Source organism: Drosophila virilis, chromosome 2, assembly GCF_030788295.1.
Source record: "Drosophila virilis strain 15010-1051.87 chromosome 2, Dvir_AGI_RSII-ME, whole genome shotgun sequence".
NCBI classification, from domain to species: Eukaryota; Metazoa; Arthropoda; class Insecta; order Diptera; family Drosophilidae; genus Drosophila; species Drosophila virilis.
This window is the reverse complement of record NC_091544.1, coordinates 26,749,584-26,764,739: the sequence shown is the minus strand read 5'-3', so window position 1 is coordinate 26,764,739 and position 15,156 is coordinate 26,749,584. Positions and strand designations below refer to the sequence as shown.

Genomic DNA, 15,156 nt, shown 5'->3' with positions numbered 1-15,156 from the left:
CCATTTTTAATGGGTTCAGGGTATAATAATTAATTATAAAAAAATCAAGTCCAGTTGTCAAGATCTATTGCGAGCTGTTATATTACATGAAAACAGTTATCTAGCAAATTCGGTTTCAGATTTATGCAAATTATGTTGAAAAATGACTCAGAATCGTTTTACAACGGGTTTCAATAAACGACATCAGTTATGTGAAAGTAGTTAGTGGAAAGACCAAATGTGTTAAGCGGATTTTTCGCGCTACAGAATTTACTTTCTAGCCTGGATTTCCAATTCAGTTGTGGTCTTAGCAAGACACCCGCTCCTAGCTCAACCAGAGCAATTTCAGAAGACGAAAATGAAGAAGAATAAGCAGGAGAGAAAGAAGCAGGGCATTGGCCAAACAACCAATTCTGTCAACAACTTTCTCATGCTATAGCCGTCAGAGCTTATTGTCTCTGGTTATGGCCAAAGAATTACACGAGCGACCGTTACCATGGTCCAGACCAGAGACCAGCTCAGACTACTTAGCGTTTTCATATTATTTATGGCTAATAGCCTGAGGGGCGGTTGAGTGCAGGGGGCGCTGCAATTACAGCTAAAAGAAATCAATGCTGGAGCTCAATGAGAAATTGCAGGCCTGCTCCAATTATTTTTCATGTACGCTGCGCGAGAGTCCGACAATGTTTTGAACACAATTTAATTGAGGAAGATTCAGAACAGGCGCAGCGCGTCTCATTCTTCGATAGACACATGCGGCAGCTTGTTGCCACCGTTGCAGTGACACCGTCTAAACCTGGCTGTGCCCAATTCCAATGCCAATTCCAGCAGAATGTAGCCAGATCTGGTCTTGGCTTTCCTCGCTGTGGAGGCTGCAACTGCAACTACAACTGCGACTGCGACTGCGACTGCGACTGCGACAGCGACAGCGACTGCAGATGCAACTGCTGCCACTGAGTTGATAAAATGCATGTTGCACGTCGATCGTGCCACATTCTGTGGCTGGCCAGCGCGTGGTGTGTACACAGTTTTCGTTAAGAGCAAGTGACATGCGCCAAAGATGAGCCGCTTTCTGAATCTCCTAATGTTTTGTGCGCTGTGCGCCAGCTTTGCCAGTAGCCAGGACACCAGCGAGGCAAACGGCCCCATTCCAGAGGAGGCTGCCACGGAGGCAGCACGCGGCCTGGCCAGCAGCTATGAGCCGGAGGATAGGCAGGCGTTAAAGAAGAACTCGCACATTTATATGGGCATCTATAAGAACTACAAGAGCACCTATCTGGGCAACAAGACGACGAGTGAGTACAGAAAGCGACTGCGGGAACGCGTGAGTGCGGCACAGTTGGCCAACAATGAGGCGGAGGCTGCCACAGAGGCAGTCGAGTACCAGGAGCTGGAGCAGCAGCAACAGCAGCAGCTGGAAATTGATGATGCACTCGCACAGGAGCTGCGCAACGAGGCCAATGCGGAGGCGTTGCTGGAGGCACAGACCGAAACACCCATCTATGATGATAATGAGACGGCGGGCGGCAAGAAGAGGCGCAAGCGCAAACGCAAGAACCGCAATAATAGCAACAACAACAACAACAATAACAGCAACAACAACAACGATAACAGCAACAAGAGGCTGGAAGAGCAGCTGCCCGAAGCAGAGCCCAGTTTGGCTGAGGATGCCACATTTGATAACGTGCAGCATTACCATGTGGGACCCGGTCTCAATGTTAGCCTGGACATGAGCAATCACATAGTGCGCGTCAAACTGGATGGTGAGAACCTCAGGGAGATCATCGGCGCTCGTTGGCTGACCACGGACAACAGCGAGGAGGGTGAGTCCGCAAGAGATTTTTGCATAATAACAGCCATGTTGAACAGTTGCATTTGAATCGTAGGTCGGGGCAAAAAATACGATATGATCACCAAGGTGCTGCCGCTGTTCATATTGCCGTTTCTCATCCAGTCGGCGATTGTGCCGTTTTTGGTTACCAAGCTGAAGCTGCTGCTGGTCAAGTCCATATTGGTGGGCAAACTGGCTATATTCTTGCTCATCCTGTCGGCCATCAAGAACAGCAACAAAATGATGCAATCGTATGAGGTGGCGCCCTCGTATTGGGCCAGCGAGCCAAGCCGAAGGTCCGAGCTGGCGGCAGCTGCCTCATCCGCAGCTGCGGCCTACAATGGCTACCGGGTGGAGGGCAAACCCACCACCTGGGTCAATTAGCGAGAGGGAGACAGAGACACAGAGAGAGAGAGAGAGAGAGAGAGAGAGAGAGAGAGAGAGTTTAGACAGCTAGTTAAAAAAACAAACATACAAATTGCAATAAGTTTCGCATTAAGTTACAAAATATATGAAAATAAATAAAAACAAATCGGGTGTCTCGTTGTGTTTTTAATTAGGTATTCAAAAATAATAGATATTAGATATTAATAAATTAAAATAAGTGAGAAAGATTTCTTATATGAGAGCTGGATGATGAAATTATATATGTATATATATAATTTTCTTTTCTTTCTATGGAGTCAAATGAAGAATTTTTAAAAATGAACTATTTTCAAAAGATATTTTCTGCCGAACCTACGTACCTAACCTACGCACCGAACCTATGTATATATTCTTTTTAAAGGCTTTGAGGTTGGGTTGGTGTTCGTTCTCGAAGCGCTTGCATGGCCTATGTCTGATTAGATACTATTCAAGTCAAGGGCATACGGCATACGGATTATCGCATGACGTCAAGTTTGGGACTTTACACATGTGCAAATAAATGCAGTCGGTGTCAAGAGTTGCCTCAATGATTTATGCACAAATACAAAATATCGATTTACAGTTACGTATTTATTTTTGTTTGTCTATTGTTGTTGTCAAGGTAATAAATTAGAGCTGGGTACAAATAAATTAACTTAAGTCTAGGCAACTAATTAAAGCTATAGTTGTTGTAGCTGTTGGTGTTGCTGTTGTTGTGGCTGTTGCGTGGCTCAACCAGCGCCCCAAATTGACATTTCTCTCAGTCTCGCACTCTCTCCCACTCTCTCTCTCTCTCTCTCTGTATGATTAGTAGCAGCTATATTGTCGCTCTAGCTGGACGCAAACATCGCACTGCAAACGGAATCCCCAGACCAGCTTGCAGTTGCATCGCCGCTCGCTGCGCACATGCTGGGAACGCACACGGAATCCACAGACCCGGCACAGTTGTTGGCAGGAGAGACGCTCATCGGCGCTGCTGGCCGTATGCTTGGCGCACTGGCGGCCACGTGTGCCCGCCCAGCGTCCGCTGGCCTCGGGCTGGCAATAGTTGGGCGAGTCGAGCATGTAGACGAGCGAGTCCAGCGGTATGTTCTGCCACATGATCTTCAGATTCCTTGTGGTCGTGTCCAGCTGTATGGCATCATCGTACATGTTCAGCAGATCCTGTGCCACAGACTCGAAGGGTTTGAGCACCTGCACGCACTGCTCCTCGAGGCAGCTGCCCTGTGCGTTGTGCCGCTTGCAGTGGCACTCCTGCTCCAACGAACGCTCCAACAGGGCGCCAACCACGCGCTGATTGTGCGCTGGAGCACCAGCACCAATGCCATAGCGCTGCTCATAGAGCTGCATCGCCTTGGCCGGCTCATGGGCGCAGGGCACGTTCAGGGCATTGTCGCTGCAACCGCAGCCGGCGATGACACCATTGGCACAGTCCTTGGTTAGCGTATGCAATATGGCGGCCATGGATATGGCGGCCACATAGACATCCTCACGATCCAGCTCCTGGGCGCCACTCGGGGCCGTGCGTCGCCTTATAAAGTCATTGCTGGGGCAATTCCAGCGCTGCCATTTGAAGCTCTGCTGACAATTGCTGATGGCCTGGTCCAAGCTGCTGCTGCTGATGGCTTCCCAGGAGAGCGGCGCCTGGAATTGTGTATACTGATAGTAATTCATCGGCTCCACCAAGCTGGCCGACGAAGCGCTACTGGCAAAGCTCAGGAAAATTTGTATGATATAAAACATAATGTCGTTGGATGTGTGTGTCGTGTGTGTGATCTCTGTGATGTCGTTGGGTCGACTGTGGGCTGTCAGGAGCCCGGGCCTAGTTTTTATACCAAGTCACAAGTTTGGGCCGTGGGAAATACGAGGCGACAGCGAAAAACCGGAAATTTGCCTTTTGTCCACTTGGGACTTTTTCATGAACAGAAGAAACTCCCAGCGCCTTACAAATAACCCAACAGATCCTGGCCCGACGCAATTGCGGAGCAGCCCAGTTTTGTTTCCCTCTACCTGCCCGGCGTCCATCCTGCGGCGTCGATCCTCGTCGCCAGCAACTTTCCCACGCTTAGGCAGGTAGATGTCCTGCAGCGCATGTACATGTTCATGAATGAAACTCAATCGAATCCATTCACTTTCGTGGATTTTCCCAACTGCTCAATATCAATGCTCGGCGTGCGGCGTGCATTTTCAGCCGTACTCCGGGCTGAGGTCCTGTGTTTTGCCAACTCGGCTGGCAAAGCCAATTATCTAACAAAACATATGACAAATAAAAGAATATGGAAAATTAATTGCGCTTTGCGGTAAGCTGTTTGTGAATCCCTCGACCAGGCTCTAGCCTGCCAGCCAGAATTGCCCATGCTCGCCCATTATATTGGTATTTCCGGACAACAGTAAATGCCACGATTTGGCCTAAACGGCATGAGTCAGTCGCATAAGGCAAAGTTCAATTACAAGCCAATATCATAAATTAACAAGTTTTATGATATTCTTTCTAATATGTATCTACAGACATACAGATACCCTGTACCCATTGAAATGGGTTTGCCTAAACTTGTGAATATAGAATTTGGATCCTTAAGATCCTTTAAGAATACATATATTTAATCTAAAAACGAAAGAATGTTAGCGATCTGGTAACACTCTGTCGGACAGACTGGACTACTGTTATTTAGATATATATTGGATTAAACCAAAATTATTAATACACATTGGAATGTTATCTATAAGTGCTGAACATTTAATTACATTTTCTAGAAAAACACTAAAGTTGTGAAAGAATATATTTTAACTTAAAATTGACATAGGTTGCCGGTCTGGCAACTCTTCGATAGCTGTTTAATTAAACTAAAAATATTTAAATATACATTTGAATGTGTTCTTAATATATATGTAATAACAAAAACGAATAAACACATAAGATCTGGCAGCTCTGTCCGACACATACTCGACTCTCTCCTAGTGGCTAGATTACCATTTGATTAAACTATAAATGTGCTTGTAATAGTGATAACGGCTTAGCTCAGTCACAACCCATATCTAATCCTAATTTATAGCCAAATTTCCAAATTCCATGGACAAGCGACAATATTATCGGCATAGATTAATGGATGTACATAAATGCGCATGTTCCCGTAAATCTTGCCACACTTTTTTTTCCTATGATAAGGGAAATAATATTACATATTGCCAGGCATTTGAAAAACATGCGCGGAAATTTCGTGTTTTGGGTTTTAACACAATGAAAATACCAAAAGTCTCTAATTAGGCCGAGAATCCCGCGTTGCCGTAGGCACCGGAAAAGGGTTTTTTAAATACCTAAGGCGCCGGGGTAATACACAAAACCAAAGCCGGGCGAGCTGCTCGCAATCGATCAGGTAGTCAATTTGGGTAAAAACTTTGGTCAATTGGTCTTAACACAAATATATGATATATATGTATATATGTACACACATGTGGGCGCCGGCGCTAGGGAAAGTTAGGAAGCTGGCGCCGGGAGTTTCTGCAATAATTTTTCAAAAGATTGGGAATTCGTGTTGCGCAGGAAAAACGCGCAGATTTTTGGCTTTCTAATCGAATCCGCTAATGCGGACAGAATGGATTGGCCCGTAAATATGTATATATATAAAATACACTAACTTATGGCCGCATCGCAGCAATTGCTCTTGACGTGTATGAGTGCCGGGTTCGACTTGCGATTGCGATTAGATTAGCAATCAGTCCATGACGGTATCACTCAGCGTCCAATTAAGATATAGCGTGACGGCCCGTGGGCTACCTATCATTGTGCGTCCCTGCTGGGTCCCTGCTTAGTTGCGATTCAGATGTCGCCGGTTTTGGATTGAGGCCGCAAACGAATATGATTATTACCGCTAAATTGGTTAGCATTTTTCTGGGCGTCGCGCTGACGGCGTTTACCGTGTCCACAATTGTGCTGGCCGTGCAGAAGGCGAACTTGCTAGCCGATTTGCGCGACGCACAGGATAAGCTCGATCAGCTCGAGGCGGGCCTGGTGTCCAGCACGGCGGCGCCATCGAGCACCAGTGCAGGCCCAACTCCGGAGCCGGGCACAACTGCGGCGCCGGAACAGATTGACTATCGGCTGCCCAGCGCCTTGATACCCAACAATTATGATCTCTATTTGTATCCAAACATTGATACGGGCACTTTTACTGGCGAGGAGACAATCAACATAACCGTCAACGAGGCCACGGACCAGATAATACTGCATTCACTATATCTGGAGATCAATGGAGTGCATGTCTTCCAATCGGATGAGGCCACCATTTTGGTCACAGATCACACATTTGATACCGTTCGGGAATTCCTCATCATCAATTTGAATACGAAACTGACCGCGGGCGCCTTTGTGCTGCTCAATATCGAATTCTCCGGTAATATGGCCAACAAAATTGTTGGTCTGTACAGCTCCTCGTATGTGAAGGCCGATGAGAGCCGCAAATGGATAGCCACCTCTAAGTTTGAGCCAACATACGCTCGTCAGGCGTTCCCCTGCTTCGATGAGCCTGCTCTGAAGGCCACCTTTGAGATCACTTTGGTGCACCCGACGGGCGACAACTATCATGCACTCTCCAACATGAACCAGGAATCGGAGCTGGACAAGGGCACCTACACGGAGGTCAGGTTCGCAAAGAGCGTGCCCATGAGCACATATCTGGCGTGCTTCATTGTCTCCGACTTTGACTCCAAAACGGTGCAGATTGATACCAAGGGCATTGGCGAGGCCTTCGACATGGGGGTCTATGCCACGCCCGAGCAGCTCGACAAGGTTGACTTTGCGCTAACAGTGGGCAAGGGCGTCATCGAGTACTATATTGATTACTTCCATATTGAGTATCCGCTGCCCAAGCTGGATATGGCTGCCATACCCGACTTCGTGTCCGGTGCCATGGAACACTGGGGTCTGGTCACATATCGGGAGACATCGCTCCTCTATGAGGAGGCCACCAGCTCAACTGTGAATAAGCAGCGCATCGCCAGCGTGATAGCACACGAGTTTGCGCACATGTGGTTCGGCAACTTAGGTATGTCCCTTCCACTGATAAGTAGGATTAACCCAACTGATATACATATATATATTTTTTTCGATTTTTCCTGCTATCAGTTACTATGCATTGGTGGAATGATTTATGGCTAAACGAGGGCTTTGCTAGCTTCATTGAGTATCTCGGCGTGGATGCCGTCTTCCCCGAATGGCAAATGGTAAGTCAATCGATAAAGTCGAGCCATAAATTTATACTATATCAACATATAGTTTCTATATTATTATTTTATTTATTATACTCTGAACCCATTGAAAATGGGTAAAAAGATTATAGCGGTGCAAAGGTTACAGGCTAAGACAGCATCCTCAGCCCATATATATATTCTTGATCAGCATCAATAGTCGAGTTTATCTTGCCATGTCCGTCTGTCTGTTCGTCCGTATGTATGAACGCTAGGATGTCAGAACATATAAGAGCTATAGACAAATTTTAGATGTAGATGCTCCTAGTGCCTGCGCAGATCGAGTTTGTTTCCGATAATCGATAACTTACTCCGTTTCCAAGCAATCGATAAAAATCGATATCGATATCCCGTTTTTTGGACAATTTTTGTAAATAATATGAACTAGACTCCCTAAAGTTGACATATAGCTTCTAAAATAGAATATATATATGCATTTGATGTTGGAATAAGAGAGTTCAAGGTATTCCCTAGTCGGGAGCTCTCGACTAGAACCTCTTGTTTTAAAATTATTTTTATTTTATAAAATATTATTTTTTTTTTTAAATAAATACAATTTGATTTAAAAATATTTTTATTTTATTTTACAGCGAGATCAGTTTATCGTCAGCACTTTGCATTCAGTGTTTACGCTGGATGGTACTCTGGGCTCGCATCCCATCATTCAGAAGGTTGAGAATCCCGATCAGATAACGGAAATCTTTGACACCATTACGTATTCCAAGGGCTCCTCTCTGGTGCGCATGTTGGAAGACTTTTTGGGCGAGACAATCTTTCGCACAGCGGTTACCAATTATCTAAATGAATACAAATACGAGAACGCCGTTACAGACAACTTCTTTGCGGAGATTGATAAATTGGGTCTGGAGTACAATGTGTCGGATATAATGCTTACTTGGACAGTGCAGGTGAAGAAGATCGCTTTGTGCAGCATGCCCGCCAGATTTGCATAGACATTTAACCCAATTCGTTGTAGATGGGTCTGCCGGCGGTCACGATCACCAAGGTCTCGGACACTGAATACAAATTAACGCAGAAGCGTTTCTTGGCCAATCCGAATGACTATGATGCAGTGCACGAGCACTCGGAATTTGAGTAGGTTTCCCAGTTGTTTATTGCCTTATCTTTATTTGTTTACTGTCTGGACTATCAGATTGAAATGTTCACACATATATTATGTATTATTATTGTTGCAGCTACCGCTGGTCCATACCCATCACATATACCACAAGCGCAGATGCCACGGTGCAGCGTGCCTGGTTTTATCACGATCAGAGCGAAAGTAAGTGCCAGCATCTATATTCCAGTCCATACCAAGCCATACTGATCGCTATCAAATCAATCTATATACAGTCACCATTACTCTGCCCAGTGCTGTGGATTGGATCAAGTTTAATCACGATCAGGTTGGCTATTATCGCGTCAACTACGAACAGTCCCTGTGGCAGGCACTGGCCAATCAGATGGTCGCCAAGCCGGACGCATTCAGCGCTGGTGATCGTGCCTCCCTGCTCAATGATGCCTTTGCCTTGGCCGATGCCACGCAGCTGCCCTATGAGATTGCCTTCGACATGACCAAGTATTTGGCCAAGGAGCTTGATTATGTGCCCTGGAGCGTGGCTGCCTCCAAGCTGACATCCCTGAAGCGCACTCTCTTCTACACCAGCAGCTATGTCAAGTACAAGAAATATGCCACAGCTCTGATAGAGCCCATTTACACGTCTCTCACCTGGGCGGTGGGCGAGGATCATTTGGATAAGTATGTGGAGATTTGTTAAAAGCTAAGCACACGGGGAATCCCACGGGGTTTTCCTTCTTCAAATTTTTAACAATTTATGACAGGCAACAGAAAGCTGCTTCTTTCGTGACCGTTGGGTGAATGGTGTCTGTTGTAGGGGGAGCTTGCCTAATAAAGGAGGAATAGTTGTAGCCGGACTAAGAGTCAGAGAAGATGTCCGCGCAGAAGAGGTGTCCGCCTAAACAAGTGTCCGTTAGTTTTCACTATCTTGGGCGAACAGCGACCAAGAGGAACGTCCGCCTAATAGCGGCAAGTGTTCTGACATGATCTATAATGGCTTAAGAGCTAATGTTCGCCTAAAAGGGGTACCCGCCTAACAAGAGTGTCTGTTATAAGATTTTTGCTGTGGCATATATCCATAAAGTATAATTGGCTGAGTCTAAATAAATTAATTGAAGACATTAATTTGAATTAAAGGTTATAGGGACTATATTTTTTCTTGATAGCTCTGCGAAGGGTCCAGAATTAATATAGTTTCGAACAACTTTTTTCTTTTAATTATAAATGTCGAAGCTTTCAAGAACTATATGTAAAATTGTATTCAAAGTAATCGATAGCTACTCAAATGTATCGGAAATCGATCAATATCGATCTTAAGACCTAGATATACTAATTTTGGGATATATACAGGCAAGAATTGAAAAATATCGTCACATTAGTTAAAAGCTGTGTACAGGGTATTTCGCAGTCGAGCACCCTCAACTATATTACTTTCAATTCGATGTTTTTATTCTTTTCTATTCCTGCCACCTCTTTATCTAACTCGGGCTCTCATTCCTCGTTTGTTTTCTCTTTTCAGCCGTCTGCGAGTGACCGCCTTGAGCGCCGCCTGCTCCTTGGGTCTCGAGTCCTGTCTGACTGAAGGCGGCCAGCAGTTCAAGAGCTGGCTGGCCACGCCCGACAAGCGTCCCAGCCCCGATGTGCGCGAGACGGTCTACTACTATGGCATGCAGTCGGCGGGCAATCAGGAGATTTGGGAAACCGTTTGGCAGCTCTTTATCAACGAGGCCGATGCCAGCGAGAAATCGAAGCTTATGTATGGCCTGGCCGCCATACAGGAGCCTTGGCTGCTGCAGCGTTACATTGATCTGGCCTGGAACGAGGAGTATGTGCGTGGTCAGGACTACTTCACCTGCCTAACCTATATCTCGGCCAATCCCATGGGTGAGCCGCTCGTGTGGGACTATGTGCGCGAGAACTGGCTGCTGCTGGTGGAACGCTTCGGTCTGAACGAACGCTATCTGGGCAATCTGATACCCTCGATAACGGCTCAGTTCCACACACAAACCAAGCTCGAGGAGATGGAGCAGTTCTTTGCCAAGTACCCAGAAGCTGGCGCGGGCACAGCAGCACGTATCCGTGCACTGGAGACGGTCAAAAATAATATTGTCTGGCTGGCCGAAAACCTCGAAAGTGTCGACGCCTGGCTGGACACGCAGGAGCAGCGATTGCACTAGGGCAGACAGCTGACCAAGGGAGCTAACGGAACACCGCAAAAATATCATAGTTTTGTGCTCATCGAATTGCCATAATAAATAAATACATGTTGCGTATACGTAAAATAAAGATTAGGCGTTTATTGAGAACAACAAGCAATGCTGCTCTAGTGTGGTGTGCTCGACTAAGGCATACCCTCAACTTTTTTCTATTAACACCAAGTGCCTTAGCTTTTCAATTTTTTTTTTTTACCCATTTATTGGGTAAAGGAACCTTGGACTTAATAAAATAAAATTAAAGATAAAGTTAGTTTTTTCCCTTGGGAAATTTTGGAGTCCACAACTAGACCTCACATTCATAACCAGAATTTGTTTGGCCACAAAATGAAAGTACATAACTCGTTGGTTATCAGGGCATAAAAAACATGTTTTTTTATGTTATCTATTTGACATGTCGTTGGTAGCGTATCTGTGTGTGTATCAAATCTATTGATAGAGACATTTACACGTTACCGATTATCCAAGCTGTCAGTGGGCGTGGCACTTGGACAGACACAAGCCAATATGCACAACACAAGCCCAATAGGCCCGCCCCCTTGGGTAGAGTGTAACAGTTCGATAAGTGTCGAAATAATTATATTGCTTGCGAATCAGTTTGTCATCGCTGAGCGATCTCTGCTGCTCCATTAACTATGTTAGCTATCAGGTGGGGCAGCAGCAAATGGACGGCAAATCGCTTTTAGTTCTAGTTGTACGCGCATTATCGGTGATGTTGGCCATAAAGTGACTCAAGTGCCCATTATTAAAAATGAGCTTCAAAAATATGGCTACAAGCGGTTGGCTCTATTATGAATATGGCTAAAGTGTCGCCAATTTCTTCAGTTAGCTGCCGTCGTTCGAACCACGAAGATGTTTCTGCACGGCAATTGTTTACGGGTGGCTCTGTTTTGGGCCGTTGCGGCCTTTGCGGCGGCCACAATTGTGGTCGCTGTGCAGCGCAACCAGCTGGAGGCGGATTTGCGTGATATGCGGGAAAAGATTGACATGTACGAGGCGCTTAATGGATCGGAGCTTGCAGTGGACCTCAATAATCGTCAGAAGCGTCAGACTCTAGAGGAGGTAAGTGTCCTTGTGTGTATATGTGTTAATGTTTGAAAGCGGGTCGGTTAGCTTATCAGCATACTCTGTCCAAGCAGATTGATTATCGTTTGCCAACGGCACTCGAGCCTCAGCATTATGACCTGTATCTGCATCCCGATTTGGAAGCGGGCACCTTTACGGGCCAAGAGAAAATCAAAATAAAAGTGCTGGAGGCGACCAACCAAATCGTTTTGCATTCACACAAATTGAACATAACCAGCGTTTATGTGGAGAATCGGGAGCTGGAGAGCCATGAGCTGGACGAGGTGCGCGAGTTTCTCATCATCAATATGCAGGAGCAGCTGCCCGTGGATGCGGTCATCACGCTGGGCATCGTATTCGAGGGTCAGTCGATCAACAAGCTAGTTGGGCTCTACAGCAGCAGCTATACAACGCCAGCTGGTCAGCACCGGTGAGTAGATCGCGGGCCTTTGGCATTCATTGTGTCGCAGCCTAAAAGCATGCCACACATTACACACACTCTCTCTTTTGTGCAGCGAGATTGCAACCACCAAATTTGAGCCCACCTATGCGAGACAGGCTTTCCCCTGTTTCGATGAACCCGCCATGAAGGCCACGTATGCCATCAGCGTGGTGCATCCCAGTTCCGGCTCCTACCATGCGCTCTCCAACATGGATCAAACGGTAGGTGAACGTGTGTGGATAGCATTGTTTTCTTTTTCATAGAGCCTGGGGCCCATCTTATTTAATGCAGGAGACTACAAATCTAGGCGAGAACACGATGGCCACCTTTCAGACCAGTGTGGCCATGAGCACCTATTTGGCCTGCATCATTGTCTCCGATTTTGACTCGGAATCGAGCACGGTGAATGCGAATGGCATTGGCAAGGATTTCTCGATGCGCGCCTTTGCCACGCCCCATCAGCTGAATAAAGTGAAATACGCGTTGGAGTTTGGCACAGCCGTCACCGAATATTACATACAGTACTTTAATGTCGAATATCCACTGCCCAAGCTGGACATGGCTGCCATACCGGACTTTGCCTCCAATGCCATGGAGCACTGGGGCCTGGTCACCTACAGGGAGACCGCGCTGCTCTACGATGAGGACTACAGTTCTACGCTAAATAAACAGTCCATAGCCAGTGTATTGGCTCATGAGATTACCCATCAATGGTTTGGCAATCTGGTCACCATGAAGTGGTGGAATGATTTGTGGCTAAACGAGGGTTTCGCACGCTTTATGCAGTACAAGGGCGTGCATGCAGTGCATCCAGATTGGGGAATGGTAAGCTCGAACTCGGGACTCACATCGAACAGTCCATCTCATTCGCATTCTCCTTTAGCTGGAACAATTCCAAATAATGGCACTGCATCCGGTGCTCGTCTTCGATGCCAAGCTCTCCTCGCATCCCATTGTACAGAAAGTGGAATCTCCGGATGAAATCACAGCCATATTCGATACCATTAGCTACGAGAAGGCCGGCTCCGTGCTGCGCATGCTGGAGTCCGTTGTCGGCGCCGACAAGTTCGAACTGGCAGTCACCAGCTATTTAACCAAATTCCAGTACGCCAACACTGTCACCGATGACTTCCTTACGGAGGTGGCCGCTCAGGTCAGCGATTTCAATGTGAAGCAATTCATGCGCACCTGGACGGAGCAGATGGGCTATCCGGTGCTCAACGTGCGGCGCGCAAGCGAAGCTGGCTTCATCATTAGCCAACAGCGTTTCCTCTCGAACAAGGCCAGCTATGAGGAGGCGGTGGAGTCCACTGAATTTGGCTATAAGTGGAGTGTGCCCATTACCTATTTCCTGGATACGTCAGAGAGCAACGAGGTGCACAGCTTCATACTCGAATATGATCAGGATGAGGCGGGCGTGGCTGTCAACACGGATGTTAAATGGCTTAAACTGAATTCCCATCAGCTGGGCTACTATCGCGTCAACTATGAGTCCAGCATTTGGCAGCAGCTTATCCAGCAGCTGGTGGAGCAGCCAACGCGTTTCGATATTGCGGATCGTGCACATCTGCTGGACGATGCTTTCGCCCTGGCCGATGCCAGCCAGCTATCGTACAGCGTGCCGCTGGAGATGACTGCCTACCTGGCGCAGGAGACGGACTTTGTGCCCTGGTATGTGGCCACCTCCAAGCTGCTGACGCTCAGAAGGAACCTCATGTTCACCGAGAGCTATGTCTCCTATTTGAGCTATGCGCGCACGCTGCTGACCAATGTCTACAAGGAGGTCGGCTGGACAGTCGACAAGGACAACCATCTGGGCAAGTGAGTGCGAATCATACTATATATATATATATGGCTGTAAGCTACTCTAATTCGCGCTCTTCCCTCAGCCGCCTGCGTGTATCTGTGCTGGGCGCAGCCTGTGCCTTGGGCGTGGAAGATTGCCTGCAGCAAGCGGAGGAGCTTTTCACCAAGTGGCTAAATGAGCCAACCGCCGCCAATCGCCCAGCGCCCGATCTGCGCGAGCTGGTCTACTACTATGGCATGCAGCAGACGAGCAGCGAGGCCAGCTGGGAGCAGCTGCTGGAGCTGTTCAAAGCCGAGTCTGATGCCAGCGAAAAATCGAAGCTAATGTACGGCCTGTCGGCTGTGCAGGATAGTCAGCTGCTCTATCGCTTCCTCGAGCTGGCCACAGATGAGAGCATTGTGCGTTCCCAGGACTATTTCACCTGTGTGCAGAACATTGCCGCCAATCCGGTGGGTCAGCCGATTGTCTGGGACTACTATCGCGAACAGTGGCCACAGCTCATCAATCGATTTGGCCTCAATGATCGCAATCTGGGCAAGCTGATAGCCAGCATAACGAGTCGATTTGCCAGCGAGATAAAGCTGGATGAAGTGCAGGAGTTCTACACCAAGTATCCAGACTCTGGAGCTGGCGCCAGTTCCAGGCAGCAGGCTGTCGAGACAATCAAATACAACATTAACTGGCTCAAGGAGAACTCCGATGACATTGCCAGCTGGCTGAGCGGCACGGCCGCCCCATTGACCTCTAAAAACCAATTGTAAAAATTTGACCACAAATTTCCCATATTCAATAAATTCCGTTCCGTGGAATATTTCCTCAATTACTTGCATTATAAGGCGAATGGCCAAGACATATAACAATAAAGTAGACCAAAATCAAGTTGTAAAAAATAAACTATGCATTTTATTTTACACATCCGAGTGGCGATTTTTATGGCCCTAAAAAAAAACCAGGCACAAGCACTTCGATAGCTACGATAAAAAATGCCTGTCATACTCGTAAACCCAACTCCGAATCAGACCGACCACGTCGGATATATGGATATATTGGACCACATAAACTTAAGAGCCCCCCATTATAACGATATCGCAC

General features: G+C 47.0%; 3 protein-coding genes across 3 annotated transcripts; 2 read left to right on the top strand and 1 right to left on the bottom strand.

Moving 5' to 3' along the window:
- Window positions 1-966: 966 nt before the first annotated feature.
- Osi22 (Osiris 22) lies at window positions 967-2,349 on the top strand. The gene is made up of 2 exons (XM_002056057.4): window positions 967-1,802; window positions 1,866-2,349. The coding sequence occupies exons 1-2, from the start codon at window positions 1,040-1,042 to the stop codon at window positions 2,192-2,194; spliced, it is 1,092 nt and encodes a 363-aa protein (XP_002056093.3). The 5' UTR covers window positions 967-1,039; the 3' UTR covers window positions 2,195-2,349.
- Window positions 2,350-2,787: 438 nt separating this feature from the next.
- wntD (wnt inhibitor of Dorsal) lies at window positions 2,788-4,004 on the bottom strand. Its single transcript, XM_002056056.4, has one exon. The coding sequence runs from the start codon at window positions 3,956-3,958 to the stop codon at window positions 3,023-3,025; it is 936 nt and encodes a 311-aa protein (XP_002056092.1). The 5' UTR covers window positions 3,959-4,004; the 3' UTR covers window positions 2,788-3,022.
- A 2,022-nt stretch (window positions 4,005-6,026) lies between these two features.
- LOC6632243 (uncharacterized) lies at window positions 6,027-14,884 on the top strand. Its single transcript, XM_032433710.2, has 14 exons — window positions 6,027-7,257; window positions 7,338-7,435; window positions 8,050-8,367; window positions 8,436-8,554; window positions 8,656-8,741; window positions 8,813-9,218; window positions 10,057-10,713; window positions 11,348-11,459; window positions 11,558-11,812; window positions 11,890-12,245; window positions 12,331-12,478; window positions 12,549-13,082; window positions 13,141-14,078; window positions 14,147-14,884. Exons 1-14 carry the CDS (start codon window positions 6,072-6,074, stop codon window positions 14,823-14,825), a joined length of 5,892 nt encoding a protein of 1,963 aa, XP_032289601.1. The 5' UTR covers window positions 6,027-6,071; the 3' UTR covers window positions 14,826-14,884.
- Window positions 14,885-15,156: the final 272 nt, after the last annotated feature.